Genomic DNA, 17622 nt, shown 5'->3' on the forward strand with positions numbered 1-17622 from the left:
TCCCCGCCACTCCTTCTGCTCTGCCTCTCCCCCCTCCGCAAATGCAGGGCCAGGGGCTTCAGAAGATCAAAGCGCTCACCGTGAAATCCCATTGAGTCGGCCGCCAGGTCCCAGATCTCCGGCTGGCCTTGGAGTGGTGGGGCCCGGCCAACCCTCCTCGCTCTGCGTTAAAGAGCTGGGGAGCAGCAGCGAGGGCCCTGGGGAGCCCTGATGGGTCACCTCTCTGCCCCAGGGCTGCAGGAGGGGGGCCCGTCACATCTCACCTCCATCCGGCTCACCTTAGTGCTGTCCTGTGCCACCACCGCAGCCTCAGAGAGGCACCAGTTCCGGCCAACCCAGCAGAGGCCAACCTGGCTGGGCTGTCGTTAGCGCCCCCTGCTGGGCAGGTGCAGCTGAGCCCGAGGGTGGGCTGAGACCTGCCTGCAGAGCTGGTGAGATGGTTGGAGGGGGCCCCAGAACCAATCCCAGCCGAAGAGCTGAAAGTGCTTTGTGAAGGAGGCCAGTGTTTTTTGGCAAGGGGTAAACTGAGGCCCAGAAGGGGAAGTAATATGCCTGCGGTCACCCAGCTTTCCTCAGTGTTAGGCCAGTGTTCCAGCCACTAGGTAACACTTCCTGTCCTGGGCTTTTCTCAACAAAGGGCCTCGAAGTCTCCAGTTGTGGTGACTTAGCTGTAGGGAAGCACCTAAAAGGCCCTGGTCAGAGCCCCCTTGTGCTGGGAGCTAGGTGCGCCTGCAGGGAGAGTGAGCCCATCCCTCAAAGAGCGTGCAATTGAAATAGAGACCAAAAGGGTGGGAGGGGAAACTGAGGCACAGAGCCATGCTCTGACTTGCCCCAGTCCAGTTTGCCCTCCCTTTCCCTTAAACCACCTTCTCCCCACTGGCAAGTCCCTGCCATGGGCCGTGGGCCAGGCTGGGCCCTGATGCCTCTGTGCCCCATAGCCCAAGTACCAGCGGCTTGGCTGCCTGCAGTAGTGGGCTATTATCCTCTCTATAGCCTAGCCCAGGGGTCAGCAACCTTTCTTAGGTGGATTGACAAAATTTGACCTTTTGACCTCTATGTACAGTCCGAGTGCTGGTGATACTTTTTAACGTCACTCATAGTCCTACTTACAACAGCGTCACTAGTAAAGAAATCCGGAGGCAAAGCTTTACTGGTAATTCAGGGGTGGTTGGCAGCATTAGCTGGTCTTTTGTGAATCCACAGGCGGCCTGGCTTTGAGCCAGCTCCTGGCTGCATGGGGGAGGAGGGGTGCCTGTGAAAATCAGCTTGCATGCTGGGGGTTAGTTGACCCCTGCCCTAGCCACTAGAGGGGCACCTGGGGCATAGTGTTCACCTTTATTAGCAGCAAATGCCCTCAAAGGGCCATGGGATTTAACCAGATTTCGCAGTTGGTTTAGGACAACTTTCGTCTGCCCACGTGCCAGTCACACCTCCGAGTGCAGCATAAAAACATCCTCAGTCCTGGACGTGCTTACCCACGACGGTGGATGCCGCAGTCTCTGTCTGCTGCCAGCCTTCAGGTTGCAAAGCTGCCCAAGGGATTTAGCAACCTGGTTCCCTGTAAAATTAACGGGAGTTTGCAGTTCAAATCCCCTAGCCTGCTTTGAAAGCCCACTTGGCCAGCTTCAGAGACCGTTCCTCCGTCCTCACTGGCGGGGCTCTCGCATCTGATCCTGTCACTCCCTGGCACAGCAACCCTCCTGCTCCGTTCGAGCTTGGAGGTAGATTGCACGTCTGTGTCGGAGAGGAAGATCTCACCAGATTCGCTCCCTGAGCCCGTGACCCAACACCGATGAACTCACATCTCCTGCAAGCTGGGGACCACCCTGTCACACCAAGGCTCCCCAGCTTGCACGGTACAACTGTCACTTGTGTCCTGAGTTCTCCTGCGCCATCCCTTCCCCCTGGGCCTTGGAGGCCTTGAGGGAGATGCTGGATTTACTGGTAGGATGAGCTGCAGCTGCTCCCTCAGCACAAGGGAGATAAACCCAGTGTTAGTTTTTTTGTTGCTAATCACTGACAACAGCCAGAAATGGACCAGCCCAGAGGTCTGTCAAGCCCAGGGTCCTGCCTGTGACGCTGGTTGGATGGATGGATGTGAGGTGGGAGAAACTCAGCCAGCATTCCCTCTAATGGCGGAATAAATTTTACGTGCACCAAGGCGTATGCAGCTGTACACCACCAGTAGAAACACATGCAGCCATCTGTGGGTGCTCTGCCAATCAGCTGGGTAGCACCTCAGTCTCTTCTGGGCGACCGCCCGGGTGGTCAGTTTACAGGGAACACTGCCTACCAGGTCTCACTCTGGTCTGGAAGAGTCACGGTGAAGTTAGAGGCTGGCTATCCCTGCCAAAACGCCCGTCCGCATTCACTGGTACAACTCCACATTGTCTTGCTAGCTGTACACATCTCTGATTGCCTCGTTTGTGCACCTTGCTAAATTCTTGACTTCAGCCATTTCCAGAGTTCCCCTAAGAGTAGGACTTGGGCCAACTTGGTTCTCTCTCTCACACACACACCCCACATCATGGCATTTGCTAGCAAGGGAATAAGTGCTAAGAGGCAGCGAACCCTTAAGGAGCATCTGCCTGGTGCTGGGCACCAGGGCTGGAATCAGCAGTGACCGAAAGCCTTTCCCTGGTAGACTTGAAGGCCGGAAGATCATTGGGATGATCTCATCTGAGCTCTTGCATGACTGAAAACAGCTAATGCTGCCCTGAGCCTTCTTCACCCCCCACCCCACTTCTTTATGAAAATCAGCTCATGAATATAATAGGCCATCATTCAGAGATGCTGTGGACAAAATACCACCTGTGACCTATCCATTGTCACACGACAAGCAGCTGGAGCTCTGTGTTCTCTTCGGATAGCTCAGAGGAGGTATTTTGTCCGAGCACGTCTGGGAGACTCCTATTTGTATCCATAAGCCAATTTTCATAAAACATGGGGTGTGTGGTGACCATCACAGGTGGGTCTTAGCCAGAGATGTTAACATTTAACTGATAAGGGCGCCCAGAATAGCCCCGTCAGAGGTGGTCCGGAGGGGATGTGCTGGGAAGCAGGGAGAGGCAGCTGGGGGGTGGGGGGGCTGCTCCAGCCTGGGCAGACTGGAGAATCCTTCCCCTTCCTGTGAACAGGGACTGCTCCAGCCAGGCTGGAGCGCCCCTGCCTAAAGTGCACCAAGCATTTAATCGGGTAACTAATTAAGCAGGATTATACATCCTTCGACTCAGCCTAGTTCCCAGTAAATGTGATGGTGATTGGAACTGATCAGCTGTTGGGTTGCTCTTTCTCAAAGGCGATGAACAAGGAGACCTGGCCCTAGCCCCCCTGCTCTAACTGCTGCAGCATGGAAAGAGAACCCAGCCATCCGGACCTCCCCCTACTCCCAGCAAGTCTAACCACTAGACCCCAGGGCAGGGCTGAGGTGCAGAGCCACTGCAGGGCACAGTTTGTGGTGCTGAGCCACCAGAACATGGTTTTCTGTCAGTTCCTTCTCCTGTTTTATCCTCCAATGGTCGGCTATCCCAGCAGGGCCCGAGTCCTGTCTTTGTCCAGCACCTAGCACCAGTGATCCCTGTATGCTGAGTACTTGGGTGGTGTCCAGAGAGACTGAGGTACTGCCCAGCTGATTGGCCGAGCTTCCGCAGCTGGCAGCATGTTGGTGGTGCAGATCGGCACATGCCTTGGTGCACATAACAAAATTTATTCTGCCCTTGGATGGGGAAAAATTAGTGAGAACCCTGCCTCATGACAGGGCTCTGGGGCCCTACCATAATCATCAGAGCACAGAACCCAGCCAGCTCCCCTATAGCAGCATGAACTGTACCAGGACAGAGACTTGCTTGTCTAGCCAAGTGGTCTGTGCACGTACAGCACCGAGCACCAGGGGTCCTGCTTTGTGCTGCAGGTCCGCCATGTCCTAGGATGCTGCAGATTGCAATGGGAGAGAAGCAGCACAGAACCGGCAGCTCCGCAACCCCTTCATCCGTCCCCTTCCCGGCCCTGCCTGGAGGCTGGGAATTGTGGAGATCTACCCCCACACTCCCTGAGCTTCCCTGGTCCCCAGTCAATGCCCGCTAGCCCCTGGACTTGCTGCAAATGTGCTGCCACGTGACCAGCTGCTCTTGTGGAAAGAGGCTGCTATTGATCTGCCTGGCTGGGCGGGAGGCAGCGGGGGGGGCTGGGACCCAGGGCCCCGGCTGTGGTTAGGGCCCACAAGAGGGCTGTGGAGGAGGGCAGCTGGTCCAGCTGCGGGGGGAAGGGGACAGGTGGCAGATGCAGAACGCCAGCCCAAGGCACAGCGTAACAACCCAGATAAACACACACACACATGCACTGTGCACAGCGTACTACCGTCACGCACACCCCTACCCACTCCCTGTATGATCCTGACACACAGCCTAGCTACACACACACATACAGGCGCTACACAATATGAACACAAACTCACTGCCATGCAACACAATCTAGGTATACAGTCATACTCAGGCAGCTCACAGCAAGCACACATGCACTGTATACAGCATAACACCCATTTAGATACACACACAGGCTGTATACGATGGAACACACCCATGGACACACTACCTGGGAGAATGCACAGCTAGATACACACAAGCAGATACACACTAGCACTCGCAGGCTGTGCAGAGCACAACACACAACACAGACTATTGCAATGCACTTGGCAGATACATGCACACACATACACACGACACAAATGTTGCATAACATACACACCCACTGTCACAGGTGTCTAATGCCGGTGGCAGAACACACAACCACAGTGCACGTTCACACATGCTGTCAGGCGCCTTCTTCAAACCCCCCCCCCCCAGTCGTGCCGGACATGTCCTGTCTGGGGGTGTAACAGTCGTACACCATGTGACAGCATCAGTCCCACAGAATGCTCCCGGTGTAACGCCCGGCCCAGCCCCAGCTCCACACGGTTGTGCACAAGCCAGACACACATGGGGTCAGAGTCCCGCACACTGCAACTTAGCTCTGCTCACCTATCCCAGCGCTGGCCCCATTGCTCCAGGGTGGCCCTGTGGGGCACTGTGCCTCAGGGATTGGAGTGGGGGCTCAGTAGGTGGCGCTCTGCCCTAGGAGTCAGTGCTGGCCCCAGTGCAGTGCTGGGGGCGCAGGGCTGCCAGGAGCAATAGGGTGTGGGCTCAGTAGGGGGCACTCTCCCCTGGGGTGCCCCAGTGCTCGGTGCTGTACTAATGCTCATCCCCTCTCCCTCCCCAGTTGTCCAGACCCGGTTCAGCGAGGAGCCAGAGGATCAGACGGTGGTGGCCGGGCAGAGGCTTGTCCTGTCCTGCGTGGTGCTGAACTACTCCGGGATTGTGCAATGGACCAAAGACGGCCTGGCACTGGGCATGGGGCAGGGACTGAAAGGTACCGTCGCGCCAGCTGGGGCAGGGAGGGGAGGTGCCCAACCTGGAAGTCAGGGGCTCAGGCTGATTCATCGCTTCCCTGTTGGCTGTCTGTCACCTGGGGCACAGCCTTCTCTGCAGCATCAGGGCTGGAGCTGCAAGGCAGGAACAGAGACACAAGTAACCCTTCTCCCTGCTGGTTGGGCCGGGGAGTTTGGTGGGGGCAGATTGCTGGCTCCCCCAGTGTGAATTTCAGTGGAGTAAATGGACCCAGAGGCTCCCGCGTATTAACTCGGCACCATCAAGGGACCACTAAGAGCCACCCAGACTCTGGAACCCACCCCAGGGAGCCCCAAGCTCGTTGACATCCACCAATCAGCTGGTGGTGGCTCCAGGCAGCCCCCTCCTATGCGGGATTCATGCATTCACAATGCCTCCCTCCCTCCTGCCCTGCCATTCCCTTGCCCCAGAGCCTGGCGGGGTGTGGGGACGACGGGTGGCTTGCCCATAACTGGGAAAACAGCGCCCCCTGCTGAACGAGCTGGAGAAAGGGGAAGAGGCAGGCTGGATTGTGAACCCCAATCCCGGGTGTAACTGTTGATTTCCAGAGACTAACACCAGGGATTCATTTGTCCCACTCCCTTCCTACGCCCTGAATTTTTCTCCATGATCCAGGATTTTTATTAGTCCTGGAGCCTCTTCTTCACTGCAGAACTGACTTGGCCTGCGTAACTGCCTGCCACAAGGGGTTACCGGCTCCCAGAGGACAGCAGGGTTCAGGCTTTGCAGACAGTAAAACAAGCTCTCCGTAAGCCACTAGCTCCCTGGTCTAAGGAAAGAGTCACCTGAACTGAGCAGGTTATTCCAGAATTAATAGTGGCCCGGTGGCTCTTATTGGCTGTGGATCTCCAAGTGCTTTAGGAAGGAGTGGCGCATCACTGCCCCCTTGCAGAGAGAGGGGAATTAAAAAGGGAAGCAACTTGCCCAAGCTCATCCATGGCAGAACTGGGACTAGAACCCAGTCCCCCAACAGCACGTCAGCCTCTTTAGCCACTAGGCCACGCTGCCTTGCTTTCAGGACGGGTTACAACATCCTGTGCAGCACCCGCTGGAGACACGATGCCAGGATAGATGGGCTCCAGCAGCTCTTCTGTCTCCCAGAGGAGATGGAGAACTGCAGTCACAAGCTCCTGTACTCATGTCAGAGCCCACAGCACCTTTCCCATGAATCATAACCACATTATCCTGGCCCCGTTCCACCTGTGGCAATGATGTACTAGCTCCCACTGTGTTTCTGTTCCTCCCTTGCTGTCCTATATGGTAGTGTATCAGCATTGTTAAGCAACTGCCATGTCCTACCCCAGATGGAGTTGCATTTCAGTGCTTGATGACTGATTCCCATGTGGTAAACAGCTGCCACGCTCCCCCCCAGAGATGGCGGCATTTCAGCCCAGGGGTGAGCAATTGCTGTGCAGTGTTGTGCTCCACCCCAGAGATGGCTGCAGCAATTCCTGCTGTAGCTTGGACATCATAATTCACATCTGGAGGGGGATTTGTGCCCTTTGCCCTGTCTCTAGTGCGACCGGCCTGTGCCATGTCCCTTCCGCCTCCACACGCTGTGTTTGACCTGCTGTCACCTCACTGCCTGTCCTGCCTCTTCCTGCAGCCTGGCCGCGCTACCGCATCATTGGCACGGCAGACTCCGGACAATACAACCTGGAGATCACCGGCGCCGAGCTCTCGGATGATGCCTCGTACGAGTGCCAGGCCACAGAAGCGGCGCTGCGCTCCCGGCGGGCCAAACTCACCGTCCTGAGTAAGGAGCCACCGACTCCCCCCAGCTCCTCTGCTGCTGGGCTCCCCCAGGCCCCTCCCCTCTCCCCATGGCAGGAGGTGCCCGGCTTTGGGCTCGGCTCTGTGTCTCTTGCTGGATTGCTGCAAAGTGGCTTGCCGGGTGAATCTGGGTTGGTGAGAGTGACTCAGCTGGGGGAGCTCTCCCCTCTGCATCCGTGCTGATACTGGGGTACCCGAGTGAACCCTGCTCCCTGCTGCACAGCACCCCTAGTACTGGGCTGGGACACTGGGGTCAGCGCTGCTCTAGGGGGAGAACGCCCCTACAGTGCCCCCACCCCAGTCCCCGTGGCTCAGCACTCTCTTGTGCCCTGCTGGGACACGGGGGTCAGCGCTGCTCTAGGGGGAGAACGCCCCTACAGTGCCCCCACCCCAGTCCCTGTGGCTCAGCACTCTCTTGTGCCCTGCTGGGACACGGGGGTCAGCGCTGCTCTAGGGGAGAGCGCCCCTACAGTGCCCCCACCCCAGTCCCTGTGGCTCAGCACTCTCTTGTGCCCTGCTGGGACACGGGGGTCAGCGCTGCTCTAGGGGGAGAACGCCCCTACAGTGCCCCCACCCCAGTCCCTGTGGCTCAGCACTCTCTTGTGCCCTGCTGGGACACGGGGGTCAGCGCTGCTCTAGGGGAGAGCGCCCCTACGGTGCCCCCACCCCAGTCCCTGTGGCTCAGCACTCTCTTGTGCCCTGCTGGGACACGGGGGTCAGCGCTGCTCTAGGGGAGAGCGCCCCTACGGTGCCCCCACCCCAGTCCCTGTGGCTCAGCACTCTCTTGTGCCCTGCTGGGACACGGGGGTCAGCGCTGCTCTAGGGGAGAGCGCCCCTACAGTGCCCCCACCCCAGTCCCTGTGGCTCAGCACTCTCTTGTGCCCTGCTGGGACACGGGGGTCAGCGCTGCTCTAGGGGAGAGCGCCCCTACGGTGCCCCCACCCCAGTCCCTGTGGCTCAGCACTCTCTTGTGCCCTGCTGGGACACGGGGGTCAGCGCTGCTCTAGGGGAGAGCGCCCCTACGGTGCCCCCACCCCAGTCCCTGTGGCTCAGCACTCTCTTGTGCCCTGCTGGGACACGGGGGTCAGCGCTGCTCTAGGGGGAGAGCGCCCCCTGCTGAGTCCCCACTCCAGTCCCTGCAGCTGAGCGCCCCAGCGTGCTGTGCTCGGGTATTGGGATCAGCACCCCCCAGAGAGGACATCTAACCCTAGTCCCTTTCCCACAGAGGACACCCGCTCAGCAGACCCCACTAAGCTTGACAGCAGCTTCCTTGCTCTAGCACCTCCGTCGGCAGCTGTTTCCCCTGGGGGTGCGGGTGCAGCTTGTGCACCCCATCTGTGGGAGAAGATGCCGTTCCCCAGCCTGGCCCAGAGCCTGGGAGCGTGGCTTCTGCTGGGTGACCCTAATCTGCTGGCCACCCGGAGCATGTTAACCAGCCATTGAAACCAGCCCGCTGAAAAATTAAACACAGAGACCTTAGAGCTGCCTCCCCTCTCCCGCTTTCCCCAGCCTAGGCGGGCCCTGGCTGTGCCGCTCTGTTTAATGCCTTAATCTATATGCGCGCCGGGGCTGGATTACGGCAGCTGCGGGTGCCATAACTTTGATTTCCCTGACTTTTGTGCCTTGTAAAAAGCTGCAACCGAAATGTTGCATGAATGGAATTTGGGGCCGAATTTTTCCCCGCTTTTCTTGTCTTGAAATTCTTATTCTAAGGCAGAGAGATAAAATGACAGGGAAGGAGCACAGGCGATGTGGCTGGATTGCTGAGCATGCAGCTGCCAGGGCAGAGTTCCTCTGGGTCGCCCGTGTTCAGGGGCGCATGGGCCAGTGCCTAGGAGCGGTTAAAAGTGCTCTTCTGACGGTGTCTTACAGGGGCAGGGGGCTTAAGAGATGGGGAGGGATGTTTTGAACAGGGTCTGAAGCAATTTTCCCTGGAAGCTGAGCGCTGGGGCGGCCGCCCAAGAGCAATTCAGGTGCTGCCCAGCTGATGAGCAGAGCACCCACAGATAGCAGCTTGTGTTTCTATGGGTGGTGCACATCCTCACATGCTGCCGTAACGGGAGGGACATGCACCAGCCTGCCCGAACCGGCCAGCTTCTCGTTTAACGGCAGAAGGGTGGGAGCAAAGATCTTTTCTCACTGCCCCAGTTTCCTTCTTTTAAGGTTTTGTTCTTGGCTCCAGACAAGCTCTCCCCCTCCTCCTCCTCCTCCTCCTCCTCCTCCTCCCCCTCAGTCTTTATTTTGATTTTTAAATTAAACCCTAATAAATCAGTAATGGAGCTTTCGCTGTCAATCACCAAGTGCAGACACACAAAGAAAAGCAACTCCCCCAGAGCAGCATCCTGGTTGACAATCAGCTGTCAAACCGCAGCGTCACTTACAAAGAGCCAGCACCAGGGCCGGTGTCTTTTTTTTGTGCTGCTAATCAGTTTCCCTTTATTAGAGCATCATCAATTTTTCAGTGTCACGCGGCCTGGGTTCATTAAGATGTGCGCCGTGAGAAGAGCCACCCAAAAGCTCCACTCGCTGCACAAAACAACTTGGTAGGGCTTTTATTAAAGCCCTTTTCCCCACAGAAAGATTTTCAGGTTCAAGACAGAGCTCCCAAGAATATTACATAAAACCCTTATTATAAACAGAGCCCTCTGCATATTTCATCGAACAGACGAGTGCGCGTAACCGCCTTGAGCCTGCATCTGTGGCTAGTCTTGCCGAGCTGCTTCTGTGTCTGTCAGGGACGGCCAACTTTGGGGGTTAGTGCTGGTCAGGAACTTTTTGGCAAAATGATTTTTAGCCACTTTTGTCCAGGCTGAAAGGGCTGGCAGGCAAGGTTTGGTTTTGACAAATGTCCAGACTTGAAAAGCAGTTTAGGAATCATCAGCATTCGAAATGTAACTTCATTTATACCACCAAAAAGAAAATAAAAGAAGAAGCAAAGGCTTGAAACTGAAATGAAACCTTTCAGAACAAGGCCCAGAAAGTGTTGCGACAGATCCAAAGCAAATTCTTTTGTTTCTTTTTCCAGATATTTGGCTCACAAAACATTTCAGGATTTCAATGGTGACCCCAATGGGAGCCTGGAAAACTGGTTTAGGTCTTAAAAATTCTCATGGGATGGGCAAACCACTTCCCACCCAGCTCTAACATGGGAAGGTGACCCTCCCGGCCCCATCCGAATGGAGAGCGGTGCGTTTCCTGGGGTCCCAGGCCTGAGCTAGGTCTGTCTCCCCGCAAGGGGGACGGATGGACTGAGGCCTGTGACCCATGCAGGTTTTCAGTTACAATGACAGGGTGATCGGAGCTCAGGGAGGACAGTGTGAGCAGGTTGCCTGAGCAGGGAGGGCCAGGAATGACTTCCTGCCCTGGTATTGTCTGCCCATTGAGACAGGGAAAGTGGAGGAGTGTTGAGAAGTGCCCAGTGGAGACCAGGGGTGAAGTCAGAGTAGGGGGCAGGCTGGGCAGTGGACAGGTCCAGGGAAGCAGGAGGAGGAGATGCGGGAGTGCATGGACAATGGCTCAGTTCAGATTTGGCGTGAATGGTCTTGGCTGCTCCCAGCATCTTAATGCTCTGCCACAGCATGCTGACCCCTGGGTTCCCGTACGCTGCCCCTGGGTTCCCGCTCGCTGACCCCTGGGTTCCCGTATGCTGCCCCTGGGTTCCCGTATGCTGCCCCTGGGTTCCTGCATGCTGCCCCTGGGTTCCCATACGCTGACCCCTGGGTTCCCGTACGCTGACCCCTGGGTTCCTGCATGCTGTCCCTGGGTTCCCACACGCTGACCCCTGGGTTCCCACACGCTGACCCCTGGGTTCCCGTACGCTGACCCCTGGGTTCCCGCACGCTGACCCCTGGGTCCTCGCACACTGACCTCTGGGTTCCTGCATGCTGCCCCTGGGTTCCCGTACGCTGACCCCTGGGTTCCTGCATGCTGCCCCTGGGTTCCCGTACACTGACCCCTGGGTTCCTGTACGCTGACCCCTGGGTCCTCGCACACTGACCTCTGGGTTCTCACATGCTGACTCTGGAGTCCCCTCACACTAACCCCTGGGTTCCCACACGCTGACCCCTGGAGTCCCCTCACACTAACCTCTGGGTTCCCACATGTTGACCTCTGGCTTCCTGCACGCTGACCCCTGGGTTCCCGCACGCTGACCCCGGTGTTCCCTTATGCTGACTCCGGTGTTCCCCGTATTCTGTGACAGGGGTGACTGGTGAGGAGCAGACACAGGCCCATCAATCACAAGACTGCCCCCCCTCACTCCCTCCAGGAAAGGGCCAGGACAAATCCCCTCCCCCTTGAGCCCCTCTTCTCCTCACCCTGCGCCCTGTCCTCTCCATCCTTGCTCCACCCTCAGCAGCTTCCCTGAGCCCCTCCCCTGAGCAGGGCTGCCCAGGGAGACCAGTGGGGCTGGTGAGCCAGAGCTGAAGCAGAGTCCAGCCCTTCCTCTCTCATCCGTAGCAACAGGGGAAGCAGAGCAACGTGACCCTGGCTCATTCCGCTCTGGCTTCCCCCTACCAGCACTGCTGGGGTGGGGCAGATGCCTGCTGCAGGCCCCCTGCTAGTCCCCACACACACCCAGGGACTCTGGTCCTGCTGGCTGGCCCCTTGCCTCTCCCACCCATGGCACTTGGGGTGCATGTATCCCCTCTTCCCCCCCATGTGTCAGCCCTGCTCCTTACAGCGTTTGCCAAGCATGTTCTCCAGGAGTCCCTCTAATTTATTCCATCCATGGGTGGAATAAATGTTGTTAGGTGCACCGAGGTAGGTACAGATGTGCACCACCCATAGACACGCCCACTGCCGGCTGGGGCGCTCTGCTAATCAGCTGAACAGCACCTGAATCTCCCCTGGGCAGCTGCCCAAGTGCTGCGCTTACAGGGAACCCTGGTGTTCTCCCACCTCACCTCTTCCTTCACATCCCCAGCTGCCTCTCTGTGCTCACAGCCGGCGGTGCCAGCCCATGCGCAGCGAGGCCCTGGGTGCATTGTGGGCTGCAGGGGGTGAAGGGTCAGCCAGCACCCCATGCCCAGATCTGAGCCAACCCGGCGCTCACCAGGCTCTCTCTCCCGTGCTCCCAGTCCCCCCCGAGGACCCGGTGATCGACGGCGCCCCTGAGATCCTGCTGCGGGCAGGGACGCCGTACAACCTGACATGCCGGGCTCGCAGCGCCAAGCCTGCCGCCACCATCGTCTGGTTCCGGGATGGGCTGCAGCAGGAAGGAGCCGTCACCACCACGGTATGGAGCCAGCCGTGGCCTTTCCCTGGGAGCTAGCCCGCAGGGGGTGTCCCTCCTCCCTGGGGAGGCGGAGCGCTCTGTGCAGCACCCCTGCAGCAGGGACGCAGCACAGCCCTCTGACCCGCCTGCTGATCTGTCATGCGCCACTCAGAACCCTGTGCCCCTTTTCCCCTACATCCATGCAATGAGTTGGAGAGGTCTCAGCTCAGCCCCAGAGAGTGAGCAATGACCTCTCCCCCTGCCATCCCATCCCCGTTGGCCCTTGAAACACATGGGCTGAGGACAGACCGGGCCAGGGAGGGGCTCCCCTTCCCACTCCTGTAGTCAGACATCCCATGGGGGACAGCAGGGCATCTCCTCCCTCTGCTGCGCCCGCTGCTGGTGCATGTGGAGGTCTCGTACCCGGGGCTGTCGCTGGATCCTTGTTCATCCCTGGGAGGAAACGCTGTCTCCTCCATTCTGATTTCAGCTTTTTACCCCTCCCCTGGCAGAGCCCTCAGAGCCAGACATTCAGACCCGAACCGTTTATAGCGCGAGAGCTTTAACCCCAGTGGACTTGTGGGATGTTTTATGGGCATGTTGCGGGTCATTCTCAGGGCGGAGTGCAGTCTAGTGGTTACAGCAGGACACCTAGGTTCTCCCCCCATCCTTGGGAGAGGAGTGGGATTCAGAGGTTAGAGCATGTGAGGCCTGGGAGCCAGGACCTCTTTGTTCTCTCCTCAGCTCAGGGAGGGCAATGGAGTCTAGTGGTTAGAGCAGGAGGGATTTGGCCTGGGACTTCTGGGTTCTCTCACCAGCTGTAGAAGGGAGTGCTATCTAGTAGTTAGGGCAGTGAGCTACAAGTCAGGACTCCTGGGTTCTCCTCCCAGCTCTGTGCTGGGAATGGGACCTAGTGATTAGAGCAGTAAAATGGCAATTAGGGCTCCTGGTTCTTTTCCCAGGCCTCAGGGGAGCATCGTCTGGTGGTCAAAGCAGGGGGAAGGGAGCCTGGGTTCACAGACACTGGGTCTGGATCTGCCACTGCCACGCCGGGCAGCCCTGGGCATGTCTCTTGCCATCCCAGCTTCTCCACCTGGGCCATGGGGCACAATAGCAGCAGATGCCTCCTGCTGCCAGGCCTGGGGCTTGATCTCTTCTCCCCTCACGGCAGGAAGTGTTAGCCGACGGCAAGAGGGAGACCACGGTCAGCCTGCTGCTCATCAACCCCACCGACCTGGACATTGGGCGGGTCTTCGTCTGCCGCAGCACCAACGATGCCATCCCAGCCGGCAAGGAGACCTCCGTCAAGCTGAACGTGCACCGTGAGTCCGCTGGGCTCTGGGGCTCAGCCGGATGCACATGCAGGAGCGCTAGAGAGCCTGGGTCCCCACCTCCCCTGCCCTCATCAGAGTGGGGCACAATATGGTCATTTCCACCCACTGGGGTAAACCACCAGGTCAGGGACCTGGCAGCAAGCAGGAGCCCTCACCAGACTGCATTGGCCTTGGGCAAGGAAAGCAGCCTGGGGCCCTGATCACTTTCAGGTCTTGGTTCATAGATAGCGGAGTGTGTAAGCACGGGAGGGACGCAGGGATTGTGGTGGGGAGTCTGGGGATGGATGGATGGATGGATGGACACCCCGCTGGAGGGTGGATGGAGAGGAGGTGTCTGTGGACGGATGGGTGGATGGATGGAGGGAGACGGGATGGAGGGTGAATGGAGGGGGCGTGTCTGTGGATGAATGGATGGATGGACGGACGGAGACGGGCTGGAGGGTGGATGGAGGGGGGGTGTCTGTGGATGGATGGACGGACGGAGACGGGCTGGAGGGTGGATGGAGAGGGGGTGTCTGTGGATGGATGGACGGACGGACGGATGGAGATGGGCTGGAGGGGAGATGGAGAGGGGGTGTCTGTGGATGGATGGATGGACAGAGGGAGGGAGACGGGCTGGAGGGTGGATGGAGAGGGGGTGTCTATGGATGGATGGACGGACGGAGACGGACTGGAGGGTGGATGGAGGGGGGGTGTCTGTGGATGGATGGACGGACGGAGACGGGCTGGAGGGTGGATGGAGAGGGGGTGTCTGTGGATGGATGGATGGACGGACGGATGGAGATGGGCTGGAGGGTGGATGGAGAGGGGGTGTCTGTGGACGGATGGATGGATGGATGGACAGAGGGAGGGAGACGGGCTGGAGGGTGGATGGAGGGGGGTGTCTCTGGATGGATGGATGGATGGATGGACGGAGATGAGCTGGAGGGTGGATGGAGGGGGCGTGTCTGTGGATGGATGGATGGATGGACGGATGGAGACGGACTGGAGGGTGGATGGAGGGGGGTGTCTGTGGATGGATGGATGGATGGATGGACGGACAGAGACGGACTGGAGGGTGGATGGAGAGGGGGTGTCTGTGGATGGATGGAGGGAGGGAGGGAGACGGGCTGGAGGGTGGATGGAGGGGGGGTGTCTGGATGGATGGACAGATGGACAGAGGGAGGGAGACTGGCTGGAGGGTGGATGGAGAGGGGGCGTCTGTGGATGGATGGACGGACGGACGGAGACGGGCTGGAGGGTGGATGGAGAGGGGGCGTCTGGATGGATGGACGGATGGACGGACGGACGGACGGAGACGGGCTGGAGGGTGGATGGAGAGGGGGTGTCTGTGGATGGATGGAGGGAGGTAGGGAGGGAGACGGGCTGGAGGGTGGATGGAGGGGGGGTGTCTGTGGATGGATGGACGGATGGACGGACGGACGGAGACGGGCTGGAGGGTGGATGGAGAGGGGGTGTCTGTGGATGGATGGATGGAGGGAGGGAGGGAGACAGGCTGGAGAGTGGATGGAGAGGGGGCGTCTGTGGATGGATGGACGGATGGACGGACGGACGGAGACGGGCTGGAGGGTGGATGGAGAGGGGGTGTCTGTGGATGGATGGAGGGAGGGAGGGAGGGAGACAGGCTGGAGAGTGGATGGAGGGGGGGTGTCTGTGGATGGATGGAGGGAGGGAGGGAGGGAGACGGGCTGGAGGGTGGATGGAGGGGGGGTGTCTGTGGATGGAGGGAGGGAGGGAGGGAGGGAGACGGGCTGGAGGGTGGATGGAGGGGGGGTGTCTGTGGATGGATGGACGGACGGACGGAGACGGGCTGGAGGGTGGATGGAGGGGGGGTGTCTGTGGATGGAGGGAGGGAGGGAGGGAGTGAGACGGGCTGGAGGGTGGATGGAGGGGGGGTGTCTGTGGATGGATGGACGGACGGACGGAGACGGGCTGGAAGGTGGATGGAGGGGGGGTGTCCTTGGATGGATGGATGGATGGACAGATGGAGACGGACTGGAGGGTGGATGGAGGGGGGTGTCTGTGGATGGATGGATGGATGGATGGATGGATGGACGGACAGAGACGGACTGGAGAGTGGATGGAGAGGGGGCGTCTGTGGATGGATGGACGGATGGACGGACGGACGGAGACGGGCTGGAGGGTGGATGGAGAGGGGGTGTCTGTGGATGGATGGAGGGAGGGAGGGAGGGAGACAGGCTGGAGAGTGGATGGAGGGGGGGTGTCTGTGGATGGATGGAGGGAGGGAGGGAGGGAGACGGGCTGGAGGGTGGATGGAGGGGGGGTGTCTGTGGATGGATGGAGGGAGGGAGGGAGGGAGACGGGCTGGAGGGTGGATGGAGGGGGGGTGTCTGTGGATGGATGGACGGACGGACGGAGACGGGCTGGAGGGTGGATGGAGGGGGGGTGTCCTTGGATGGATGGATGGATGGACAGATGGAGACGGACTGGAGGGTGGATGGAGGGGGGTGTCTGTGGATGGATGGATGGATGGATGGACGGACAGAGACGGACTGGAGAGTGGATGGAGAGGGGGTGTCTGTGGATGGATGGAGGGAGGGAGGGAGACGGGCTGGAGGGTGGATGGAGGGGGGGTGTCTGTGGATGGATGGACAGATGGACAGAGGGAGGGAGACTGGCTGGAGGGTGGATGGAGAGGGGGCGTCTGTGGATGGATGGACGGACGGACGGAGACGGGCTGGAGGGTGGATGGAGAGGGGGCGTCTGGATGGATGGACGGACGGACGGACGGACGGAGACGGGCTGGAGGGTGGATGGAGAGGGGGTGTCTGTGGATGGATGGAGGGAGGTAGGGAGGGAGACGGGCTGGAGGGTGGATGGAGGGGGGGTGTCTGTGGATGGATGGACGGATGGACGGACGGACGGAGACGGGCTGGAGGGTGGATGGAGAGGGGGTGTCTGTGGATGGATGGATGGAGGGAGGGAGGGAGACAGGCTGGAGGGTGGATGGAGAGGGGGCGTCTGTGGATGGATGGACGGACGGACGGAGACGGGCTGGAGGGTGGATGGAGAGGGGGCGTCTGGATGGATGGACGGACGGACGGACGGACGGAGACGGGCTGGAGGGTGGATGGAGAGGGGGTGTCTGTGGATGGATGGAGGGAGGTAGGGAGGGAGACGGGCTGGAGGGTGGATGGAGGGGGGGTGTCTGTGGATGGATGGACGGATGGACGGACGGACGGAGACGGGCTGGAGCGTGGATGGAGAGGGGGTGTCTGTGGATGGATGGATGGAGGGAGGGAGGGAGACAGGCTGGAGAGTGGATGGAGAGGGGGCGTCTGTGGATGGATGGACGGATGGATGGACGGACGGACGGACGGAGACGGGCTGGAGGGTGGATGGAGAGGGGGTGTCTGTGGATGGATGGAGGGAGGGAGGGAGGGAGACAGGCTGGAGAGTGGATGGAGAGGGGGCGTCTGTGGATGGATGGACGGATGGACGGACGGACGGAGACGGGCTGGAGGGTGGATGGAGAGGGGGTGTCTGTGGATGGATGGATGGAGGGAGGGAGGGAGACAGGCTGGAGAGTGGATGGAGAGGGGGCGTCTGTGGATGGATGGACGGATGGACGGACGGACGGAGACGGGCTGGAGGGTGGATGGAGAGGGGGTGTCTGTGGATGGATGGAGGGAGGGAGGGAGGGAGACAGGCTGGAGAGTGGATGGAGAGGGGGCGTCTGTGGATGGATGGACGGATGGACGGACGGACGGAGACGGGCTGGAGGGTGGATGGAGAGGGGGTGTCTGTGGATGGATGGATGGAGGGAGGGAGGGAGACAGGCTGGAGGGTGGATGGAGAGGGTGCTTCAGGGTGGATGAACCGGGTGTGTCTGGGGATT

The 17622-nt window shown here is 59.4% G+C and overlaps 1 protein-coding gene across 1 annotated transcript in view; it reads left to right on the forward strand.

Annotated features, from left to right (window-relative positions):
• The window catches only part of KIRREL1 (kirre like nephrin family adhesion molecule 1), a 92874-nt gene that overhangs the window by 59285 nt on the left and 15967 nt on the right, over positions 1–17622 (forward strand). Inside the window, exons 2-5 of the mRNA XM_074981077.1 lie at positions 5254–5403; positions 7048–7197; positions 12293–12450; positions 13601–13751. Coding sequence (XP_074837178.1) covers positions 5254–5403; positions 7048–7197; positions 12293–12450; positions 13601–13751 — 609 coding nt within the window. The remainder of the gene's footprint in view (positions 1–5253; positions 5404–7047; positions 7198–12292; positions 12451–13600; positions 13752–17622) is intronic.

Source organism: Carettochelys insculpta, chromosome 30 (assembly GCF_033958435.1).
Source record: "Carettochelys insculpta isolate YL-2023 chromosome 30, ASM3395843v1, whole genome shotgun sequence".
Lineage (NCBI taxonomy): Eukaryota > Metazoa > Chordata > Testudines > Carettochelyidae > Carettochelys > Carettochelys insculpta.